Genomic DNA, 26,055 nt, shown 5'->3' on the forward strand with positions numbered 1-26,055 from the left:
GTATGTTGTGCTAATTAAGAAAAATCTTTGACAATACTATAAATGTTGTCCAGAAAGGCACAAGATACATTTTATAGCTTATTTTCCTGTCTTATATCACCAAGTTGGCCCTGTGTCGGGTATACACATCAGTATTGGGCAACCTGTGGATTATCCGACGCTGTGCAATTACATGTCCTAATATGTTGAGCATTCTGGGACTTTTAGTTCCACAGCCCAGAGTGTCTCAAACAGTATCACATGAGCATTGTGTACAACCATTAGGCAATATGTGTTTTATCAGCTGATGTAGAACTACAAGTCTCACCATGCTGATAGTTGTAGTCCCACAATATCTAAACTAAAGGTTAGCCTACCGCCATGCTGTATATCCATCGCTCACCCGGAAGGGGTCACGGTACAGCGCCTCTATTATACATTAGCCACAGTCACCGGCTCAGATGCCAGTGACCCCGAGCTCTACAGATGCAGGAGTATGCTAAATAGAGCGAACAGGAGACAGTGAGGTCTATTCATGAAGCACTGATAAGAGTGGAGAAGTGAGCCAGTGGAGAAGTTGCCCATGGTAACCAATCAGCAGCTCTGTATAATTTTATAGTATGCAAATTATAAATGTTACTTCAATGCTGATTGGTTGCCATGGGCAACTTCTCCACTGGCTCACTTCTCCACTCTTATCACTGCTTCATGAATATACTTCAGTGTCTGAGCAAATGATAGCGAGCTCATAGTGCGCTGTGGCCAGGCTTGGACTGGCCCACAGGGGTACAGGGGAAACCACCGGTGGGTCCCACTGCCGGGGGCCCCACCTCCTGCTCTAAAGATCAGGTTCTAGTGCACTTGAATTATACATTATACATATGTTACCTTATACTGGACTATGGGGGTAATTCCAAGTCGATCGCAGCAGGATTTTTGTTAGCAAATGGGCAAAACCATGGCCCTCGTTCCGAGTTGTTCGCTCGCAAGCTGCTTTTAGCAGCTTTGCACACGCTAAGCCGCCGCCTACTGGGAGTGAATCTTAGCTTATCAAAATTGCGAACGAAAGATTAGCAAAATTGCGAATAGACACTTCTTAGCCGTTTCTGAGTAGCTCCAGACTTACTCGGCATCTGCGATCAGTTCAGTCAGTTTCGTTCCTGGTTTGACGTCACAAACACACCCAGCGTTCGGCCAGACACTCCTCCGTTTCTCCAGCCACTCCCGCGTTTTTCCCAGAAACGGTAGCGTTTTTTCACACACACCCATAAAACGGCCAGTTTCCACCCAGAAACACCCACTTCCTGTCAATCACATTACGATCAGCAGAACGAAGAAAAAACCTCGTAATGCCGTGAGTAAAATACCTAACTGCATAGCAAATTTACTTGGCGCAGTCGCACTGCGGACATTGCGCATGCGCATTAGCGAGTAATCGCTCCGTTGCGACAAAAAAATAACGAGCGAACAACTCGGAATGACCTCCCATGTGCACTGCAGGGGAGGCAGATTTAACATGTGCAGAGAGAGTTAGATTTGGGTGGGGAGTGTTCAATCTGCAATCTAATTTGCAGTGTATAAATAAAGCAGCCAGTATTTACCCTGCACAGAAACAAAATAACCCTGCCAAATCTAACTCTTTCTGTACATGTTATATCTGCCCCCCCTGCAGTGCACATGGTTTTGCCCCTTTGCTAACAAAAATCCTGCTGCGATCAACTTGGAATTACCCCCTATGGTGTATTTTCTACAGTGTATTGCTGTTATTAATCTGCTATTAATCTGGTACATTATCATGCATGCAGCAGCTGACTTTACTGTATATATTATTTGTGAAGGGGCCCAGATGTTGCACTCTCTAATGGTTAGTCAAACCAATGAGGTGGCAGGCCACACCCCCTCAGCAGACTGGCCACACCCCTAAACATGGGCCCCTACCAATGCATTCCCCCGGTGGGCCCTACATGCCCCAGTCCGACACTGGCTATGGCCTCTTTCTTACCTCTTCTGCAGTCACACGTTCAACAGTAGGAGCGACGTCCTCACAGGAGAAAGCTGCAGAGACAGACAGAGAGGCTTCTGGTCAATGACTGCACCCCCCTCCAACATCTCTAAGCCACACCTCCCAGCACATTAATCTTGGGGATTGGGACAGTTACACTGGGGCATGCTACTTCCCGCAGGGTGTTCCTTGCTCTTCAGAAGCGATAAACCACAGAGGGCACGCAGCCATTTCTACTCAGCATTAGGGTTTGCATTTCGCACCAGGGTTGGGCTGGCAGAGATTAGGGCTCAATCTGCCATTGGGACATATATTGCGCCTGCCAGTTACACTGCATCAGGGAAGGGCATTTGTAGACGCTGTCTGCCCAATGTAGAACAGAGCGTCAGACATGAATAGGGCCACAGGTGGTAATAATGTCTTCCTGGTGTTGTGATTATTTAAGCCACTCTCTTCACTGCTGTATATTTTTATAGTTAGTTTCGGTTTCCAGCTGGGATAACACAAAAGACGAACCTGATCCCAAATACCCTTTACACTGAGGCTTGGGAAGGGCGTTGGGATACCCCTACTTTTCCAACTGACTTTTTACAGGAGCCTAGATGAAGGGCGCATGTTGTCTGTAACTACACACCTTCTTCTGCTGGTGCAAGGCTACACAAACCGTTTACAGATTCCCCATATAAAGGTAATCACCTAGCATAGGGCGATAATGAAATAGGTTTCTTCATCCTTGCGTAGACAGGTGTGGTATGAAAAGTTGATATAGAAAATGTCAACACCAGAATGCTGACAGGTTCTAATGTCAGTTCATTTACCGCCCCATAGCAACACCCACCATAGACGTGCGAAACATATCCACATGTATGAGGGCTTATTCGGGTAACCTACAGTGTACCTAGCTTTGCAGAATCCTTTCGGAGGAAGGTGTGAGGGAATTTCTGACATCTGGCATGTTGTACAAATTCCTGGGTAACCTCATCGGAGACAGCTCCTGGCCTACCTAGAAGAGATGTTACATTATAGGGAATATACAAATCTTCATGTTTCCCAAAGAATCACAGGTAATAAACTACCAGAAATAATGCGCATCTGACGGCATGTCACTGCCCTGTGATGTGATGCTGTCACCCGAGGGAATGTCACCGCATGCTGCATGAGACTGAGCCTCAGACTATTTACTTCAGCCAGATAATTAGCACAAGTTCCAGTCTGTCACCTGCACACAGCTACGGAGTCCTGGGGCTCACCTCTCCGTTCTAAGCACATGTAGCGGCTGTCACTGTGATCATATAGGGTCTATTTATTAATTGCCCTAATGTAGCCCCCTTAATTAGCATCTGCTATTGATACACACCCAATAACAGGCTGTCTCGACCGTTCCTTCCCTGATAGCTTATTGCAACAGTAGAATACTGGGGCAGATGTATTAACCTGGAGACGGCATAAGGAAGTGATAAACCAGTGATAAGTGCAAGGTGATAAACGCACCAGACAATCAGCTCCTAACTGTCAATTTGCACATTGGAGCTGATTGGCTGGTGCGTTTATCACCTTGCACTTATCACTGGTTTATCACTTCCTTATGCCTTCTCCAGGTTAATACATCTGCCATAAATGTGCTTTGCTGCTGTGCACAGTCCATGCTTGCCAGTAATGATAATGGCTACATACAGGCGGCTAGTGTCATATAAAGATGGCGTCCACTATCATGAAGAAGCTCGGAAACACTTAGTTTTCTTTATAAACGGTTTTTCCCTGCAGTCAACATTGGGAATTTTTATTATCTCCCACATTCCGCTTTGGTAAGTAGCCTGATACTAATAAATTGTGCCTTATTAATGCGGTATCCACATGATGTTGGCTTGATAATGTGGTAAGAACCTTCCTAGTGCCTGGTCCAATAGCTGCCAAGTGGATTACTGTGTGTTCCTTCCGGGCTTTGCCAACGAAAGAGCCCACTAGGTGTACAGTGTGATCTGCCATCGTCAACTTTTTGTAAAAAATGTTTTTCCTGTGTACTGTATATCTGGGTGCATGGAAAAAAGCCAAGTTGGCAGCTAACACCGGATCCAGGTAGCGTTATCAAGGGGTGAGCTCCATGCCTCACCCATGATACCCCTCTGTCCAATCCTTTCACTGACATAATGGGGGAGATTCAATTAGTGGCGAGGACGGACCCTGGAACCTCTTGTGCTACTATAATGCTGGTTATCCAGAATTTCCTGCATCTTGTGCTCGATTGAGTCTCCCCAATAAGTCATGCTGAGACTTGTAGTTCCGCACAGAAAGAAAGAAAATGCAGATGCACACTATATAGTACCACGCACTGCTAATTAGAATAATTATAATGAACTCTGCAATCTAATATAGAACAAAATCGAGGTTCTTGGATTCATTTTTGGCCAAAAAATATGGGCCCATCAACCAATGTCCAGCTGACCTCAAATGGTGGGTCCCTAACATTGAAATTCAAATCCAGGATACGGGATACCACCAGGGCCGGATTAAGCCCTCGCGGGGCCCGGGCACCAAAGACAGCAGGGCCCTCCCCAGTGGACCACCAGCCCCCACAGTTACCCCCCTCCACCCCGCTGCTCACCTCCCGCGGTCACAGGCAACGGGAGCCGCGCTGCAGCAGGGGGAGAAGAGAAGACACCAGGCTGCCGGGGTATGAGGGATCCACGCTGCCGGGGGAGGAGTGCGGCTGTGCATGCGGCTTCCTCCCCCCTCCTCTCGGGCAGCACGGTCGGGGACTGAGTCAAGCAATCTCCAGCCTCTGCCGCCAGCAGCATCTCTCCTGGCAGCAGCGAAGGCTGGAGATTGCTTGACACAGTCCCCGACCGTGCTGCCCGAGAGGAGGGGGGAGGAAGCCGCATGCACATATCGTGGATCCCTCCTGCCCCGGCAACCTGTAGATCGGTGCAGAGCTTCGGCCGGGGGGCCCCTTAAAACAGGGGGGCCCGGGGTACTGAACTCCGGGGCACCCCCCTTAATCCGGCTCTGGATACCACCAAGTCAGCACAGGCCAGCCGTCCCAAAGCACCACACTAGTGAGAATTCACTTGCACACCAGTTCATGCTGTAGTGCAACCACAATGAAATGTATTTTAACATTAAATTGGTAGCCCTGGGATTACAGGGGGCCCAGAGTTATCAGGTATTGGGCCTCTCTGGGTGTGGGTCCTCGTATTAATTTAAGGGGGTAAAACTAAATGTTTTCCATCACGTTTGCTCATGCAGATTAGCTTAAACCGCATGTGATTTCAATGCTTTTAAACCATAACACGTCACATGCCATCTGAGGTTTCAGCCTCCAAGAACAAGACAGTAAATCTTGCGGTTTGGGCTGACAAATGCATACGTTGTGTGGCGGTATTAAAAGGCAAATTGATAAATCTCCCTCCAGGGTCTTGGTACATGGATAACAACCTATTCACTATACTATACATAACACGGTGCTGCTACAAGATCTGCACTGGCTCTTTTGCCATTTTCTAGAAAGTCTGGCATGCCTGAGAGTATCTATGGTCTTCACTGGGTAACCAAACATTTGTTTTCCATAAACAGTTGCTCGCCCACCGACAGTCTCCATATAACACATGTAACTGTGACAGGGAAGGTGGCCCCTCTCAGATCTGGCCCATAGCAGCTGCACTCCCTGCACCTATGGTAGCTACACCCTGTATATAACACATGTAACTGTGACAGGGAAGGTGACACCTCTCAGCTCTGGGCCCCATAGCAGCTGCACTCCCTGCACCTATGGTAGCTACACCCTGTATATAACACATGTAACTGTGACAGGGAAGGTGGCACCTCTCAGCTCTGGGCCCCATAGCAGCTGCACTCCATGCACCTATGGTAGCTACACCCTGTATATAATACATGTAACTGTGACAGGGAAGGTGGCCCCTCTCAGCTCTGGGCCCCATAGCAGCTGCACTCCCTGCACCTATGGTAGCTACACCCTGTATATAACACATGTAACTGTGACAGGGAAGGTGGCACCTCTCAGCTCTGGGCCCCATAGCAGCTGCACTCCCTGCACCTATGGTAGCTACACCCTGTATATAACACATGTAACTGTGACAGGGAAGGTGGCACCTCTCAGCTCTGGGCCCCATAGCAGCTGCACTCCATGCACCTATGGTAGCTACACCCTGTATATAATACATGTAACTGTGACAGGGAAGGTGGCACCTCTCAGCTCTGGGCCCCATAGCAGCTGCACTCCATGCACCTATGGTAGCTACACCATGTAACTGTGACAGGGAAGGTGGCCCCACTCAGCTCTGGGCCCCATAGCAGCTGCACTCCCTGCACCTATGGTAGCTGCACCCTGTATATAACACATGTAACTGTGACAGGGAAGGTGGCCCCTCTCAGCTCTGGGCCCCATAGCAGCTGCACTCCCTGCACCTATGGTAGCTGCACCCTGTATATAACACATGTAACTGTGACAGGGAAGGTGGCCCCTCTCAGCTCTGGGCCCCATAGCAGCTGCACTCCCTGCACCTATGGTAGCTGCACCCTGTATATAACACATGTAACTGTGACAGGGAAGGTGGCCCCTCTCAGCTCTGGGCCCCATAGCAGCTGCACTCCCTGCACCTATGGTAGCTGCACCCTGTATATAACACATGTAACTGTGACAGGGAAGGTGGCCCCTCTCAGCTCTGGGCCCCATAGCAGCTGCACTCCCTGCACCTATGGTAGCTGCACCCTGTATATAACACATGTAACTGTGACAGGGAAGGTGGCCCCTCTCAGCTCTGGGTCCCATAGCAGCTGCACTCCCTGCACCTATGTTAGCTACACCCTGAATATAACACATGTAACTGACAGGGAAGGTGGCCCCTCTCAGCTCTGGGCCCCATAGCAGCTGCACTCCCTGCACCTATGTTAGCTACACCCTGAATATAACACATGTAACTGTGACAGGGAAGGTGGCCCCTCTCCGCTCTGGGCGACATAGCAGCTGTACTCCCTGCACCTATGGTAGCTACACCCATATATATATAACACATGTAACTGTGACAGGGAAGGTGGCCCCTCTCAGCTCTGGGCCCCAAAGCAGCTGCACTCCCTACACCTATGGTAGCTATACCCTGTATATAACACATGTAACTGTGACAGGGAATGTGGCCCCTCTCAGCTCTGGGCCCCATAGCAGCTGCACTCCCTGCACCTATGTTAGCTACACCCTGAATATAACACATGTAACTGTGACAGGGAAGGTGGCCCCTCTCAGCTCTGGCTCGATAGCAGCTGCACTCCCTGCACCTATGGTAGCTACACCCTGTATCTAACACATGTAACTGTGACAGGGAAGGTGGCCCCACACAGCTCTGGCTCCATAGCAGCTGCACTGCCTGCACCTATGGTATCTACACCCTTGTATATATAACACATGTAACTGTGACAGGAAAGGTGGCCCCTCTCAGCTCTGGACCCCATAGCAGCTGCACTCCCTACACCTATGGTAGCTATACCCTGTATATAACACATGTAACTGTGACAGGGAAGGTGGCCCCTCTCAGCTCTGGGCCCCATAGCAGCTGCACTCCCTGCACCTATGGTAACTATACCCTGTATATAACACATGTAACTGTGACAGGGAAGGTGGCCCCTCTAAGCTCTGAGCCCCATAGCTGCTCTCCCTGCACCTATGGTAGCTACACCCTGTATATAACACACGGAACTGTGACAGGGAAGGTGGCCCCTCTCAGCTCTGGGCTCCATAGCAGCTGCACTCCCTGCACCTATGGTAGCTACACCATGTATATAACACATGTAACTGTGACAGGGAAGGTGGCCCCTCTTAGCTCTGGGCCCCATAGCAGCTGCATTCCCTGCACCTATGGTAGCTACACCCTGTAGATAACACATGTAACTGTGACAGGGAAGGTGGCCCCTCTCAGCGTCATAGCAGCTGCACTCCCTGCACATATGGTAGCTACACCCTTGTATATAACACATGTAACTGTGACAGGGAAGGTGGCTCCTCTCAGCTCTGGGCCCCATAACAACTGCTCTCCCTGCACCTATGGTAGCTGCACCCTGTATATAACACATGTAACTGTGACAGGGAAGGTGGCCCCTCTCAGCTCTGGGCCCCATAGCAGCTGCACTCCCTGCACCTATGTTAGCTACACCCTGAATATAACACATGTAACTGTGACAGGGAAGGTGGCCCCTCTCAGCTCTGGGCCCCATAGCAGCTGCTCTCCATGCACCTATGTTAGCTACACCCTGAATATAACACATGTAACTGTGATAGGGAAGGTGGCCCCTCTCCGCTCTGGGCGACATAGCAGCTGTACTCCCTGCACCTATGGTAGCTACACCCTGTATATAACACATGTAACTGTGACAGGGAAGGTGGCCCCTCTCAGCTCTGGGCCCCAAAGCAGCTGCACTCCCTACACAATGGTAGCTATACCCTGTATATAACACATGTAACTGTGACAGGGAATGTGGCCCCTCTCAGCTCTGGGCCCCATAGCAGCTGCACTCCCTGCACCTATGTTAGCTACACCCTGAATATAACACATGTAACTGTGACAGGGAAGGTGGCCCCTCTCAGCTCTGGCTCCATAGCAGCTGCACTCCCTGCACCTATGGTAGCTACACCCTTGTATATACCACATGTAACTGTGACAGGGAAGGTGGCCCCTCTCAGACCTGGGCCCCATAGCAGCTGCACTGCCTGCACCTATGGTAGCTACACCCTGTATATAACACATGTAACTGTGACAGGGAAGGTGGCCCCGCTCAGCTCTGGGCCCCATAGCAGCTGCACTCCTTGCACCTATGGTAGCTACACCCTGTATCTAACACATGTAACTGTGACAGGGAAGGTGGCCCCTCTCAGCTCTGGGCCCCATAGCAGCTGCACTCCCTGCACCTATGGTAGCTACACCCTGTATATAACACATGTAACTGTGACAGGGAAGGTGGCCCCACTCAGCTCTGGCTCCATAGCAGCTGCACTCCCTACACCTATGGTAGCTACACCCTGTATATAACACATGTAACTGTGACAGGGAAGGTGGCCCCACTCAGCTCTGGCTCCATAGCAGCTGCACTGCCTGCACCTATGGTAGCTACGCCCTTGTATATAACACATGTAACTGTGACAGGGAAGGTGGCACCACTCAGCTTTGGCTCCATAGCAGCTGCACTCCCTGCACCTATGGTATCTACACCCTTGTATATATAACACATGTAACTGTGACAGGAAAGGTGGCCCCTCTCAGCTCTGGGCCCCATAGCAGCTGCACTCCCTACACCTATGGTAGCTATACCCTGTATATAACACATGTAACTGTGACAGGGAAGGTGGCCCCTCTCAGCTCTGGGTCCCATAGCAGCTGCACTCCCTACACCTATGGTAGCTATACCCTGTATATAACACATGTAACTGTGACAGGGAAGGTGGCCCCTCTAAGCTCTGAGCCCCATAGCAGCTGCTCTCCCTGCACCTATGGTAGCTACACCCTGTATATAACACACGGAACTGTGACAGGGAAGGTGGCCCCTCTCAGCTCTGGGCCCCATAGCAGCTGCACTCCCTGCACCTATGGTAGCTACACCCTGTATATAACACATGTAACTGTGACAGGGAAGGTGGCCCCTTTCAACTCTGGGCCCCATAGCAGCTGCACTCCCTGCACCTATGGTAGCTAAACCCTGCATATAACACATGTAATGTGACAGGGAAGGTGGCCCCTCTCAGCCCCATAGCAACTTCACTCCCTGCACCTATGTTAGCTACACCCTGAATATAACACATGTAACTGTGACAGGGAAGGTGGCCCCTTTCAACTCTGGGCCCCATAGTAGCTGCACTCCCTGCACCTATGGTAGCTACGCCCCTGTATATAACACATGTAACTGTGACAGGGAAAGTGGCCCCTCTCAGCTCTGGGCTCCATAGCAGCTGCTCTCCCTGCACCTATGGTAGCTACACCCTGTATATAACACATGTAACTGTGACAGGGAAGGTGGCCCCTCTCAGCTCTGGCCCCATAGCAGCTGCACTCCCTGCACCTATGGTAGCTACACCCTGTATATAACACATGTAACTGTGACAGGGAAGGTGGCCCCTCTCAGCTCTGGGCTCCATAGCAGCAGCACTCCCTGCACCTATGGTAGCTACACCCTGTATATAACACATGTAACTGTGACAGGGAAGGTGGCCCCTCTCAGCTCTGGGCTCCATAGCAGCTGCACTCCCTGCACCTATGGTAGCTACAACCTGTAGATAACACATGTTACGGTGACAGGGAAGGTGGGCCCTCTCAGCTCTGGGCCCCATAACAACTGCTCTCCCTGCACCTATGGTAGCTATACCCTGTGTATAACACATGTAACTGTGACAGGGAAGGTGGCCCCTCTCAGCTCTGGGCCCCATAGCAGCTGCACTGCCTGCACCTATGGTAGCTACACCCTTGTCTCCACAGTCTCATGGTCACTATTGGCGTATTGGGTCGGTTTTGGTGCCCAGTGTATAATAAAGCTTTGTGTGAATCTATTATGGTCAGCAAAACTGTTTCTACATTTCTGGCATACACCCGGTTACTGGCTGGCGCGCTGTCCTAGCTGCTTCTATCTCAGGGACTAGATGTCCTATTAGTGCATCCTCTGGTAAATGATTATAAAGCTATGGAGAAACAGATCATCACTCAGACACACAGAGGTAGGGTAGTGAAAGTTAAAATATTACAAATAGAGGGCAGCAGCATAGTGGCATAGTGGACAGCCTTACTGCCTTTCACAGCACCCAGGTCATGAGTTCAGTTCCTGGTCATAGCCCGTCTGATATGTATGGAGCTTGTATGTTCTCTTCATGTTTGCGTGGGATTCTTGCCGGTGCTACAGTTTCCTTCCACACTCCAAAAACACACTGGTAGGTTAATTGGCTGCTTTAAAATATTAACCCTAGTATATTGGAAGGCCATGTGAGTATTCTCTGTAAAGCACTACGGAATATGTGTGCGCTATATAAATAAGTGGTAATAAATATAAAGAAGCCTCGGTATGAGTATACTTACAGTAAATCACAAGGAATCCGGTGTAATTAGATACAGATTCAGGGGAGAGTGTTAAACCCACGCAGCTATCACCCACGTTGTATGCCTTCATCGTTATGTTGCTCTGGGAGTCTGAGATGGCAGTAAACAGAGGAGAGACACAAGAGATAGCAATGGGGACACTTCCTCACTGATCCACCCATTTGTATATACCCTGGTAGAGTGATTTGGAATGTCAACAAACTGTCAGATAGGTTATACATGCTTTAGACTATTACATATAATGAAAGATGATATTATCTGCTCTCCCGGCAGCTATATTTCTCCGTCCCAGTGCTCATCTCATTGTCAGTTATCTGAAGCCCCCAAACCCTCTCACTAGTCTCCCCGCAGACCTCTCCCCCTCCTCATCTCCTACACACTCCTTATCTACCTTATCTTCATCTCTACCTAAAACCACGTCCCATAATGCACTACATTGCAGCAGAGGCGGCCATCTTGATTCCCAAACTGACCTTTGTGAGAATGCAGTACATCCATTTGCTAGGCTGGTGTGTTTATTCTTTTTTTGGAAAGTGATAGATCTGTCTGTCCATATGTGGCATACTGGAATGTTAGCAGGTATTGGAAAGCTCCAAAAGCCATTTAATTCTTATCAGTGAGTGGGGGAGTTTATGGCCCCAAAACCAGTTCTGGCAGACAATGCCACATGTAGGAGTTTACAACGGGAAGTGTAGGGGGTTTTTAGGACAAGGAAAAGACACAGGCTAGAATTCAGTCTGAGCTGAGGACTGAGGATGGAGGGCACAGGCTAAGTGTCCAGGAGAAACGCAGTCTAGGGACTGTGGAATAAGCATGGTACTCCACAGTTTGTGAATAAACTGCGAGCTTATGTGATGAGACGGCCTGGCGTGACAATCCTTTTAAAATGACTTACGGACCTGCCGCTGCCTGGCTACCACAACTTGGCGTCCACGAACAGGATCGGTACCGAAGATTTATTTGACAATTTGGGGAAACCTTTATTGGGAGGGGCCCATGAAAGCCACCTATCTCTTTTGACCCAGCGATCTGGGGAGACAAGGGCCATGCAGGTTCTAAGTGTTTGGCACAATTGCCAGAAGATGTTGGAACATTCATGATCATCTGTGACCCAGGACTGTAATTCACAGGAAAAAGACAGCAGTATATGTGAGTTGTGTTTCATGTGATGTTTTGCATGCCATGTTTTTCTGCTCATGTGATTGTTATATTGTGTGTTTGCATGTCATGTTTTTCTGATCATGTGATTGTTATATTGTGTGTGATGTATACTGCAATTATGCTTGTTTATTGTGTGTTATGTTTTGACCTTGCTGTAGAGTATAAGAGACTGTTTCTTGCTAGAGTTTTTGCAAGCTCATAGGTATATTTCGTGGGGACACGCAAGATTTTAGCAGGGGTGTATGTGGCATACTGGAATGTTAGCAGATATTGGAAAGTTCCAAAAGCCATTTAATTCTTATCAGTGAGTGGGGGAGTTTATGGCCCCAAAACCAGTTCTGGCAGACAATGCCACATGTAGGAGTTTACAACGGGAAGTGTAGGGGGTTTTTAGGACAAGAAAAAGACACAGGCTAGAATTCAGTGTGAGCTGAGGACTGAGGATGGAGGGCACAGGCTAAGTGTCCAGGAGAAACGCAGTCTGGGGACTGTGGAACAAGCATGGTACTCCACAGTCCCTGGCATTATGGAACAGCATGTAGGTGCTGCTAGGAAGAGCAAGAGAGATCCAGATTTGCAGTATGAGAGCAGCTGCAGCATGAACAATCAGTGGAAGAAATAAAGGGGATCTTCACCTTCAGGGGTATCCAAGAAGCAGGACGGGAGGTGTGAGTCTGCGGGAGAGGACGAGCTGGGTGAGTGGTAGGAAACCACATTTGGCGGAAGGCCCCCAGTAACGTGTCCATGAGAGATCCCGTTTAGATAGAGCCCCTAGCGAATGGGGGAGAGCACACTGAAATGAATCTCAGTTTGCGGAAGCCGCACTACTGATTCCAAGAGACTGCGCTGGTATGTACTGTACTGTAATGCTGTCCCATCATTGTTTATGCTGTTATTGCCATTGAAGCGAATTAAAAGAAATGTAACCTGATGTAACCCATATGAATCTTACGCTGGAGAGAGAACAAGAAATTAAATGTTATTGTCGTGATAACTCTGTCTGAACTGTGAATACTGCTTGCTTATGTGATGAGACGGCCTGGCGTGACAATGCTTTTAAAATGACTTATGGACCTGCCGCTGCCCGGCTACCACACATACACAGACTATGTAGTGATAATCAGCACTGGCCATAGGGGGTAATTCAGAGTTGATCGATCGCTAGGGTTGTTTTGCACTGCTGCGATCAGATAGTGGCCGCCCACTGAGGGAGTGTATTTTCGCTTTGCAAGTGTGCGATCGCATGTGTAGCAGAGCTGTACAAACAGATCTTCTGCAGTCTCTGAGCAGCCCAGGACTTACTCAGCCGCTGCGATCACTTCAGCCTGTCCGGGACCGGAATTGACGTCAGACACTAGCCCTGCAAACTCATGGACACGCCTGCGTTTTTCCAGACACTCCCTGAAAATGGTCAGTTGCCACCCACAAACGCCCTCTTCCTGTCAATGACCCTGCAATCACCCGTGCGATCCCTTTTTCCGCACCAACCCGCCACTATGCCCCAATGCGCTGTGCAGTCGTCCGATGCTCTTGCGCATTGCAGTGCATACGCATGCGCAGTTCAGACCTGATCGCAGGCTGTAAAAAAATGCAGCCTAGCGGTCGACTCTGAATGACCCCCATAGTGTGAGCGCGTCTATGAGTGACCCGGCTGTATCCTCAGGAATACGTGTTCAGGCCTCCAGTCCCATCACAATATTTACCTCGTATGATTATCACTCCATTCTCTTCTTCCATGTGTGGAGTTGAATGGTAATGTTGTAACGACCCATCCCTACAAATATATACCGAAATCAGAGGTTATAGGAAGTTTGGAAATTAACACATCTATCTATCTATCTATCTATCTATCTATCTATCTATCTATCTATCTATCTATCTATCTATCTATCTATCCTCACAATTTATTTATTTGCAGAAGAGGGACATATGCGTGTGGCGGAAGCACGCGTCTGAAATTAGGGTGTGTGGCCTTGTGACTAGGGGGTGTGGGCAAAGTGACACGATCACAAGCCACACCCCCATTTTCATCACTATGGGGGAATGGACAGCTGCTGGCCACGCCCCCTGTCCCTCTCTGCTGGTGATTAGATGCTGTGTGAAACCCATCATCACGGGGCACTTCAACTCGCGGATGGGACAGCGGAGAGGTATGCTCTATCTATTTATCTATCTATCTATCTATCTATCTATCTATCTATCTATCTATCTATCTATCTATCTACATCCATTGAATAAAATATCTGAGCAAATGGGGGATACCAAGCATACTGAAAGCAAGGACTCACACACCGGTGGTAGGAATCCGGTCTCCGTTGCGGCATGGCCTCAGTAAAGGGGGCGTGGCTTCACAGCAATGCCACAATCGCGAGCCATGCCCCCATTTCCCGTCATTATGGGGGAATGGCCAGCGCTCTGTGAGCTACTGGCATGCCACCAGTCCCTCTTGTCTCAGTGAATAGACGCTAAGCAGGGCAGCGAGTGACAGGAGCCTCCCAACTGCCCCCCCCCCCCCCCCCACACACACACACACACACCTCAGGAAACTGCGGCCCGCGGGTGGGGCAGCGGGACAGTCCCCAAAAAAACAGGACTGTCCCATGAAAATTGGGACAGTTGGGAGGTATGTCACTGACATATATATAACTGGAGTTGTGCAGTAAGTGCTCCCAGATCAACTCCGCCCACATCACACAGCACAGCGCGGTGACAGTCACTGCCGCAGTAATACTCATAGACCATACATCTAGCAACACGCTAATGTAAGTTATAAGTACATGGCAATTATGGGAAGGGCAAAGTAGAGCGGAGGATTCCAGATTGTACCTGCAGAGCTTTGCGCCTATGTGAAATATCCTGTTCTGCTGTCTAACAAAATGTTGTTGTAACTCTGCACATCTCCGTTACCTATCTCATACGCCAATTATTTATTAGCGTATATTTATATAGTGCCAACATATTACTCAGCGCTATACAAAGAATATTTAGTTATCTACAGTATGCTTCTGTAGACAGTCACAGACATTGGGAGAACATACAAACACCACACATATAGGGCCCTGGTGTGAATCAAACCCATGGCCCCAACTCTTTGAGGCAGCAATGTCAGTCATTTAATTTATTCATTCAGCCATCCATTAATTCATGCACCTGTTCATTCATCCATCAAGCCATTCATTCTTTCATTTATTTATCCACCATTCATTCAACCATTCATCCATCAATCAATCAATCAATCAATCAATCAATCAATCAATCAATCAATCACTCCATCCATCCTCTCTATACTTACAAGCCAAATAAATGTTTTCCTTTCAGCTTTTCGCCTTCAAGCTCATACTTGTGTAAAACGAACGTCAGCTTCTGGTCCCACTTGGCGTATTCTTTCTTTGTATAAGCACTTAGATACAAAGCCATTTTCCCTACAATCTGATGTAAAAAAAGATCCATGTTATTGGGACTCAAAGTTATTATAGTTCTGTACAAGTTTTCTAGCCGCCCGTCCCTTTGTAACTAGCCTAGCAGTGGGAGTCCCGTTGTGTTCCTGCTCTTACCCCGCGGGATGGGGCCATCTTCAGGCTGTGGTGATGAGGTTCAGAAACACGCAGTGACTATTTCACGCTACATGCTGGATGTTTGGTGTGTAATTGTCACTGTGCACCGCAACACTCCAGAAATGGTGTATCATCTGCAGATATCTCCGCATGGTGGGGGAGAGATAAATTGGAGAAGTTGCCCATAGCAACCAACCAGCTCCTAACTGTCATTTTTCTAGCACAGACTGTAAAATGTCAGAATGCTGATTGGCTGCTATCGCCAACTTCTCCTCTTTACCTCTCTCCAATGTTCGATGCATCTCCCCCTGTGAATGTTATGATAAGGAGTCCTTCTACCGGTCCAGGCCAGACCCGAACTGATATGTTGAGGACAACTTTAGTAGAATTGAAATGTGGATGGTTAAAAGATCAACCTACAGTATTGCACAATATAAGCCACGGTTGTCATAACAGCATTGTATTTTCTATAATTGTATATTATGCCGTTATAGTTTTAATTATTTTTTATATATATAAATTGTGAAGTAAATTTAATTTATTGTGTGTCCTCTATAGAAGTTAATATAACTCCAGGGCATTGTGATATTATATATATAGTGTGACAGAGATAGCACAAATCTGACATGGTTATAGAACTACTGAATGTGAGATCCAGTACAGGTATTTTGGGTGTTCAGCAGCAGGCATGGTTTCAGACACAAGGGTCAGGGCTCCTGATGGTGAATTAGTTGCCCAGGTGAAAAGCCAGGCAGTGACTAGTGTTAGGAATCCTGGATCTGCTGTTTTTACACTGCTGTCTGTAACCTGTGCAATAACCTGTAACTGGCCTGTAACCTGCTGACATTTCGCAAAGGTTTGACTGCGTTGGAAACTGTAATATAAACCTGTCATTAGGAACTTTACATTGGTGTATGTGATCTTTGTCTAAGTATTTGTAATAAAACCACTTGGTATTTTATGATATCCATATGGATTGGTTATCCTCTAATTTATAAATAGCTCATTATTGAGTAAGGAGGATTTCCCATCAAAAATACTATAATACTACATTAGTGGTATTAAAACAGCCTAGTTAGTGCTGAAGTAATAACCTATTACTATTGTAGAGAGTGCTGCCTGGCCGCTGTGACTGTGTGTAATTCACAATCAGAGTGTCAAAGTCGAAAAATATTGCAGTACACACATCACGTACAAACTACACACAGATTGCCTCCATGCGCGTACATGCTCTGCCGTGCCTCCGCATATTCGCAATTTGCGTATTAGCGCGTGGTATGGGTAATTACGGTAGTGTTTATAATCGTATGGAAAAGCCATAAAAACACATTACATATTTAATCCAAATAGTGCACAATGTACACATAGGAGGTCATTCCGAGTTGTTCGCTCGGTAAATTTCTTCGCATCGCAGCATTTTTCTGCTTAGTACGCATGCGCAATGTTCGCACTGCGACTGCGCCAAGTAATTTTGCTATGAAGATAGGATTTTTACTCACTGCTTTTTCATCGCTCCGGCGATCGTAGTGTGATTGACAGGAAATGGGTGTTTCTAGGCGGAAACACGGCGTTTTAGGGGCGTGTGGATAAAAACCGTTTCTGGGAAAAACGCGGGAGTGGCCGGAGAAACGGAGGAGTGTCTGGGCGAACGCTGGGTGTGTTTGTGACGTCAAACCAGGAACGACATGCACTGAACTGATCTCAGATGCCGAGTAAGTGTGGAGCTACTCTGAAATTGCTAAGTAGTTTGTAATCGCAATATTGCGAATACATCGTTCGCAATTTTAAGATGCTAAGATACACTCCCAGTAGGCGGCGGCTTAGCGTGAGCAACTCTGCTAAATTCGCCTTGCGAGCGATCAACTCGGAATGAGGGCCATAGTCTCCCTGCACCACACCAGTGAGTTACACATGTTTAAATGGTATAAGAACAAAGGGATTCACCTTTACAGGACAGGAGGGGACAGAACTAGGGGGGTAATTCCAAGTTGATCGCAGCAGGACATTTTTTAGCAGTTGGCCAAAACCATGGGGTTCATTCCAAGTTGTTCGCTCGGTAAATGTCATCGCATTGCAGCGATTTTCCGCTTAGAGCGCATGCGCAATGTTCGCACTGCGACTGCGCCAAGTAAATTTGCTAAGAAGTTTGGATTTTTACTCACGGCTTTTTCTTCGTTCAGGCGTTCGTAATATGATTGACAGGAAATGGGTGTTACTGGGCGGAAACAGGCCGTTTTATGGGCGTGTTGGAAAAAACGCTACCGTTTCTGGGAAAAACGCGGGAGTGGCTGGAGAAACGGAGGAGTGTCTGGGCGAACGCTGGGTGTGTTTGTGACGTCAAACCAGGAACGACAAGCACTGAACTGATCGCAGATGCCGAGTAAGTCTGGAGCTACTCAGAAACTGCTAAGAGAGGTGTAATAGCAATTTTGAGAATCTTTCGTTCGCAATTTTAAGAAGCTAAGATTCACTCCCAGTAGGCGGCGGCTTAGCGTGTGCAAAGCTGCTAAAAGCAGCTTGCGAGCGAACAACTCGGAATGACCACCCATGTGCAGTGCAGGGGGGGCAGATTTAAAATGTGCAGAGAGAGTTAGATTTGGGTGTGGTGTGTTCAATCTGCAATCTAAATTGCAGTGTAAAAATAAAACAGCCAGTATTTACCCTGCACAGAAACAAAATAACCCACCCAAATCTAACTCCCCCCACCCCCCCTGCAGTGCACATGGTTTTGCCCAATTGCTAAAAAATTTCCTGCTGCGATCAACTTGGAATTACCCCCTAGGTTATAAGGAGGTGTTTGGTATCCAGCTGTAGGGTATTTTTTTTTTTTTAATTCAATAATTTTTATTGATTTTTCATTTTGCATTGTAAACAATAAAACAAAAACCACTAAACAAAAAAGGGGATGAAAGCAAAAAAACAACAAAAAAAAACCAACAAAATTCCACGCAAGGGAATACGCAGATTCCCAATTCAAAAACAATACAGACAATATAAGTGCGATGTGCAGGTTTATCTCTTTAAACATACATTTGTAGATCAGGACAAAATAACATATCAAGGCAATTATCCAAATATAGTAGTCAAGTACTTCTCAGATATCCAACCAGCTAACTACAAATATACAACCCCTATGAGTGCGGGCAAATTGGGGGCCGGTCTCGGGTCCCAAGGGCAATGTACAAGAGGAGAAATCACTGCTGCTAGTATAAACCCTTCTTACATAACTCTACATGTTCCCCACGGAACGCGTCCCATCTCTCCAGCACCCCCCCATATTAGTCACACAATGGTGAGTATCAGTTATTCTGGTTCGTTGAGTCAGGAGAGCTAAGCCATCTGCCCCACAAGTCATAGTACTTGTTCCTCGCTTTTCTGGCCATATATACATATTTCTCGTGAGCGGCCGTTTCAGTAACAAGCGAGACCCAGGACTGTACTGTGGGAGCATCTTTAGCTAGCCATAGTCTAGCGACACACACCTTAGCCAGGGCACATAGATTAATCAGATATCGTTTGCTAGGAGCGTCCAGGGCATCGTCCTCCAAGGCCGACAGCACACACACCGCCGGAGTACACACAACCGATGGAATTCCAGTAGACACTATGATATCAATAATACCAGACCAGAATGTTGCTATCCTAGGGCAAAGCCATATAACGTGCCAGTAATCAGCATCCAAACTGCCACATTTAGGACATCTGGTAGAATGAGTACCGCCTATGCGGGCCAATCTCACCGGTGTCATATACACTCTATGTATAATAAACAATTGGATTTGCTGATATCTAGTGGTGGTGGTAGACAACCGTGGAGAGCATAAAGCTCCCTCCCACATCTCGTCTGAAATTGGTCCCAGGTCGGATTCCCATTTATTTCTGAGAGAGGACAACGGGTCAGAGTAGTGAGATTGAAGCATACCTGTATATATATTGGAAACCAAATGCCCGTCCCCCAGACTCAGCAAGAGTGATTTAATTGGGGAGTCTAGAATCATTGGAGGGGTATTAGAAAACTGTACATTAATCGCATGTCTCAGTTGTAAATACCGATAGAAGTAAGAAGAGGGTACATTATAGTCCTGTTGGAGCTGTTGAAAGGACTTCAAGGTATCGCCATTGTACAAGTGCCCCAAGCAAGTTACCCCCCACCTCCCCCATACCGCCCTAACGTGGAGCGAAGCTAATTCTGGGAAACCAAGGACATTATCTAATGGAGTGTCTGAATCTATACCCTGGCCCCTCATGGCAGCATGTACCTGTTTCCATACAAGAATGGCCTGTCTTATTATAGGGACCTTAGATAGTTTAACATTCCCACAGAGTAGCAACTGTAATGGCGTGCCATCACGATACTCCTGCAGAAACATTTGGGAGTGTACAGTGAGACTACCGGAGTCCGTCACCCATTCCCAAACATGTGCTAATTGTGCTGCGTAATACGCGGGAGTGGCTGGAGAAACGGAGGAGTGTCTGGGCGAACGCTGGGTGTGTTTGTGACGTCAAACCAGGAACGACAAGCACTGAACTGATCGCAGATGCCGAGTAAGTCTGGAGCTACTCAGAAACTGCTAAGAGAGGTGTAATAGCAATTTTGAGAATCTTTCGTTCGCAATTTTAAGAAGCTAAGATTCACTCCCAGTAGGCGGCGGCTTAGCGTGTGCAAAGCTGCTAAAAGCAGCTTGCGAGCGAACAACTCGGAATGACCACCCATGTGCAGTGCAGGGGGGGCAGATTTAAAATGTGCAGAGAGAGTTAGATTTGGGTGTGGTGTGTTCAATCTGCAATCTAAATTGCAGTGTAAAAATAAAACAGCCAGTATTTACCCTGCACAGAAACAAAATAACCCACCCAAATCTAACTCCCCCCACCCCCCCTGCAGTGCACATGGTTTTGCCCAATTGCTAAAAAATTTCCTGCTGCGATCAACTTGGAATTACCCCCTAGGTTATAAGGAGGTGTTTGGTATCCAGCTGTAGGGTATTTTTTTTTTTTTAATTCAATAATTTTTATTGATTTTTCATTTTGCATTGTAAACAATAAAACAAAAACCACTAAACAAAAAAGGGGATGAAAGCAAAAAAACAACAAAAAAAACCCAACAAAATTCCACGCAAGGGAATACGCAGATTCCCAATTCAAAAACAATACAGACAATATAAGTGCGATGTGCAGGTTTATCTCTTTAAACATACATTTGTAGATCAGGACAAAATAACATATCAAGGCAATTATCCAAATATAGTAGTCAAGTACTTCTCAGATATCCAACCAGCTAACTACAAATATACAACCCCTATGAGTGCGGGCAAATTGGGGGCCGGTCTCGGGTCCCAAGGGCAATGTACAAGAGGAGAAATCACTGCTGCTAGTATAAACCCTTCTTACATAACTCTACATGTTCCCCACGGAACGCGTCCCATCTCTCCAGCACCCCCCCATATTAGTCACACAATGGTGAGTATCAGTTATTCTGGTTCGTTGAGTCAGGAGAGCTAAGCCATCTGCCCCACAAGTCATAGTACTTGTTCCTCGCTTTTCTGGCCATATATACATATTTCTCGTGAGCGGCCGTTTCAGTAACAAGCGAGACCCAGGACTGTACTGTGGGAGCATCTTTAGCTAGCCATAGTCTAGCGACACACACCTTAGCCAGGGCACATAGATTAATCAGATATCGTTTGCTAGGAGCGTCCAGGGCATCGTCCTCCAAGGCCGACAGCACACACACCGCCGGAGTACACACAACCGATGGAATTCCAGTAGACACTATGATATCAATAATACCAGACCAGAATGTTGCTATCCTAGGGCAAAGCCATATAACGTGCCAGTAATCAGCATCCAAACTGCCACATTTAGGACATCTGGTAGAATGAGTACCGCCTATGCGGGCCAATCTCACCGGTGTCATATACACTCTATGTATAATAAACAATTGGATTTGCTGATATCTAGTGGTGGTGGTAGACAACCGTGGAGAGCATAAAGCTCCCTCCCACATCTCGTCTGAAATTGGTCCCAGGTCGGATTCCCATTTATTTCTGAGAGAGGACAACGGGTCAGAGTAGTGAGATTGAAGCATACCTGTATATATATTGGAAACCAAATGCCCGTCCCCCAGACTCAGCAAGAGTGATTTAATTGGGGAGTCTAGAATCATTGGAGGGGTATTAGAAAACTGTACATTAATCGCATGTCTCAGTTGTAAATACCGATAGAAGTAAGAAGAGGGTACATTATAGTCCTGTTGGAGCTGTTGAAAGGACTTCAAGGTATCGCCATTGTACAAGTGCCCCAAGCAAGTTACCCCCCACCTCCCCCATACCGCCCTAACGTGGAGCGAAGCTAATTCTGGGAAACCAAGGACATTATCTAATGGAGTGTCTGAATCTATACCCTGGCCCCTCATGGCAGCATGTACCTGTTTCCATACAAGAATGGCCTGTCTTATTATAGGGACCTTAGATAGTTTAACATTCCCACAGAGTAGCAACTGTAATGGCGTGCCATCACGATACTCCTGCAGAAACATTTGGGAGTGTACAGTGAGACTACCGGAGTCCGTCACCCATTCCCAAACATGTGCTAATTGTGCTGCGTAATACGCGGGAGTGGCTGGAGAAACGGAGGAGTGTCTGGGCGAACGCTGGGTGTGTTTGTGACGTCAAACCAGGAACGACAAGCACTGAACTGATCGCAGATGCCGAGTAAGTCTGGAGCTACTCAGAAACTGCTAAGAGAGGTGTAATAGCAATTTTGAGAATCTTTCGTTCGCAATTTTAAGAAGCTAAGATTCACTCCCAGTAGGCGGCGGCTTAGCATGTGCAAAGCTGCTAAAAGCAGCTTGCGAGCGAACAACTCGGAATGACCACCCATGTGCAGTGCAGGGGGGGCAGATTTAACATGTGCAGAGAGAGTTAGATTTGGGTGTGGTGTGTTCAATCTGCAATCTAAATTGCAGTGTAAAAATAAAACAGCCAGTATTTACCCTGCACAGACGGGTGACGGACTCCGGTAGTCTCACTGTACACTCCCAAATGTTTCTGCAGGAGTATCGTGATGGCACGCCATTACAGTTGCTACTCTGTGGGAATGTTAAACTATCTAAGGTCCCTATAATAAGACAGGCCATTCTTGTATGAAAACAGGTACATGCTGCCATGAGGGGCCAGGGTATAGATTCAGACACTCCATTAGATAATGTCCTTGGTTTCCCAGAATTAGCTTCGCTCCACGTTAGGGCGGTATGGGGGAGGTGGGGGGTAACTTGCTTGGGGCACTTGTACAATGGCGATACCTTGAAGTCCTTTCAACAGCTCCAACAGGACTATAATGTACCCTCTTCTTACTTCTATCGATATTTACAACTGAGACATGCGATTAATATACAGTTTTCTAATACCCCTCCAATGATTCTAGACTCCCCAATTAAATCATTCCCAAACATGTGCTAATTGTGCTGCGTAATAGTAAAATTTAAAAATAGGGAGGGCTAAGCCCCCTACCGATCTTGGTCTAGACAAGGTATCAAGCTTCAACCGTGCTCTTCTGCTAGCCCAAATCAAGGAAGACAGCAAGCTGTCAATTTGCCTGAATATTTTTAAACCAATATATATAGGTGACTGCTGAAGGACATAGAGGAGCTTAGGTAGATACACCATTTTCACCAAGTTGACCCTACCAGTAGTAGTCAGAGGCAAAGTCCCCCAAACCCTAACTTTCGAACGGAGATAATCAACCAGCGGCATAATGTTAAGAGAGACATAAGTACAAGGGTCGTTCGATACCCATATACCCAGATATTTGAAAGAGTCTACCCACCTAAGCGGGATATGGATCAAAGGGGCTACTGGGATTGGACCCCTAAGTGGAGTGATAGTGGATTTGTCCCAATTTATTCTGAGCCCGGAGAAGTGTCCATAGGTATTTATCATATCCAGAATTATGGGCATAGAGGAGACATAATCATCAACGAATAGCAAGAGATCGTCAGCATATAATGCTATTCTATCTTCCCTTGCTCCCACCCTAATACCCAGAATATCTCGACTAGCTCTAATCAAACATGCCAATGGTTCAATAGCAACGGCAAACAAGGTGGGGGACAAAGGGCAGCCTTGTCTCGTTCCCCTGGACAGGGGGAAGGGACCTGATACATATCCGTTCACTGAGACCCTGGCCATGGGCAGAGAATAAAGCAATTTAACATATTTTATAAAATTGGGACCCATGCCAAATCTACTCATAGTTTCCCATAGGAAGGCCCACTCCACTGAATCAAAGGCCTTAGCGGCATCCAAAGAGGCTACAACAGAAGAACAGGCCTCCCCATGCGAAACCTGAAAATGAGTGAACAAGCGCCTTAAATTAACGGCTGTGGACTTACCAGGCATAAAGCCTGTTTGGTCCGGGTGAATGATTTGGGTTATAACCTGATTGAGTCTGGAAGCCAGGACCTTGGCCAGGATTTTAACATCCGTGGGTAATAGAGAGATAGGACGATATGACTCGACTCTCTCAGGGTCCTTATCCGGCTTTGGAATCACTATGATCAATGCCTCCGCCATAGAAGGGGGGAGCACATTTTGCGCAAATATAGTGTTAAATAACTTAAGCAGTTGAGGGGCAAAAAAATTAGTGTGTTTCTTATACAACTCCGATGGGATACCATCAAGGCTGGAGGCCTTACCATCCGGAGACGCGGTGATGGCTGCCTCTACCTCCTCCAACGATACAGGAGCGTCTAAAAGATCTCTAGCCTCACTAGAAATGCAAGGCAACTGGATTCTATCTAAATAATTACACAGTTCCAGTGGGGAACATGTTAGTTTGGAGCTATATAGCGCCTGATAATATAATACGAATTCCGTGACAATTTGGGGGGTGCGATCCAACACTGTTCTGGCCGAATTCACCACCTTTACCACCGTGTGAGAGGAACGGTCCCCTCTTGCAAGATTAGCCAAATATGAGCCCGGTTTATCCCCTGTAGCGTATTGGACATGGGAGGAGAATAGAAGCCTATGCTGGGTTTTCCCCCATAGATACTCTTTCCATTCCTTCTGAGCATGGAGCCAGTCTGATCTGGAGGTGTCCAAGCCATCCTGTATGTATACCATCTCAGAATCAATAACCCGAGCCTCCAGTTCAGTCTCACGTTTCCTAAAAGAGGATTTAAGACCACCCACTCTCCCGATCAGCGTCCCCCTCAGGAAGGCTTTAAAGGTATCCCACAGTAAGGAGATATCGGTAGTCTCTGCATGAGAATCAAAGAATTCTAACCAGCTAGCTTCCAATTCGGATCCCTCACCCATATGCGTGAGCCAGAAAGGGTTAAGTTTCCATACTGCCTGGCCCCTCTGACAGCTTAAGTCAATATGTACCGATACAGGGGAGTGATCCGAAATACCCCTAGTCTCATATTTAACACCATGAACCATAGGCAGGAGCTCCCGAGTGAGGAGAGCCAAGTCTATCCTAGAGAAGGAAATGTGGGAGTGTGAGAAACACGAATACTGCCTCAGATCAGGATATTTCAATCTCCAGGGATCGATCAAGCCCAGCTCAGAGACAGTATCTGCAAATGGAGAACGCCGTGGCTGCGGGTTGGAGGATGCCGTAGACAGCCTATCCAGCTCATGATTCAAAACATTATTAAAGTCACCCATACATATAGCAGCCACCCCTGGGGACGCAGCCAAGAAAGTAGATGCCCTTTTAAGCACGTCAGACGAGTATGGAGGGGGCACATACACAGCCAGCAACAGTAAAGGAACGGAGTTAATTTTACATTTAAGAAACACATACCTCCCCCACTGATCTGTTTGTACACTATCAAGCAAGAAGGGAACAGATTTTCTGATCAAGATCGACACTCCCCGGGACGCTGCGGTATGCATGGAATGGAAAGCCCACCCGACCCATGGCTTTTTGAGGGACATAATTCTAGTACCCACCAAGTGGGTCTCCATTAAACAGATTACATCCGAAGCATAGTGTTTGATCTGTCTAAGGACCAGGGAACGCTTGATCTTGTCATTGATCCCCCTCACGTTCCAGGACAGAAATCTAACCAAAGCCATAGCAAAGCAGCGTGATAATGAAACCGATGACCCGCGACCAGCCACCCCCAGCACCTATCCAGCAAACTATACCCATGATTAGCTGTAACAGAAGCACATCAGAAACAAGCACATTGCACATCAGAAAGTAAAAACAAAACAATAAATTCTTAACAAAACCCCCACCCCCACCCCGTATACCACTAAGAACTTGC

The 26,055-nt window shown here is 47.3% G+C and overlaps 1 protein-coding gene across 2 annotated transcripts in view; it reads right to left on the reverse strand.

Moving 5' to 3' along the window:
• The window catches only part of LOC134949616 (uncharacterized), a 67,888-nt gene that overhangs the window by 12,170 nt on the left and 29,663 nt on the right, over positions 1–26,055 (reverse strand). For both annotated transcript variants that reach the window (XM_063938315.1, XM_063938314.1), the window contains exons 7-11: positions 15,515–15,651; positions 13,926–13,996; positions 11,041–11,151; positions 2,880–2,984; positions 1,982–2,034 (exon numbers count right to left, since the gene is read on the reverse strand). In XM_063938315.1, the coding sequence (XP_063794385.1) occupies positions 1,982–2,034; positions 2,880–2,984; positions 11,041–11,151; positions 13,926–13,996; positions 15,515–15,651 (477 nt within the window). The remainder of the gene's footprint in view (positions 1–1,981; positions 2,035–2,879; positions 2,985–11,040; positions 11,152–13,925; positions 13,997–15,514; positions 15,652–26,055) is intronic.

The sequence above is a fragment of the Pseudophryne corroboree genome, chromosome 8 (genome assembly GCF_028390025.1).
Source record: "Pseudophryne corroboree isolate aPseCor3 chromosome 8, aPseCor3.hap2, whole genome shotgun sequence".
Classification (NCBI taxonomy): Eukaryota; Metazoa; Chordata; class Amphibia; order Anura; family Myobatrachidae; genus Pseudophryne; species Pseudophryne corroboree.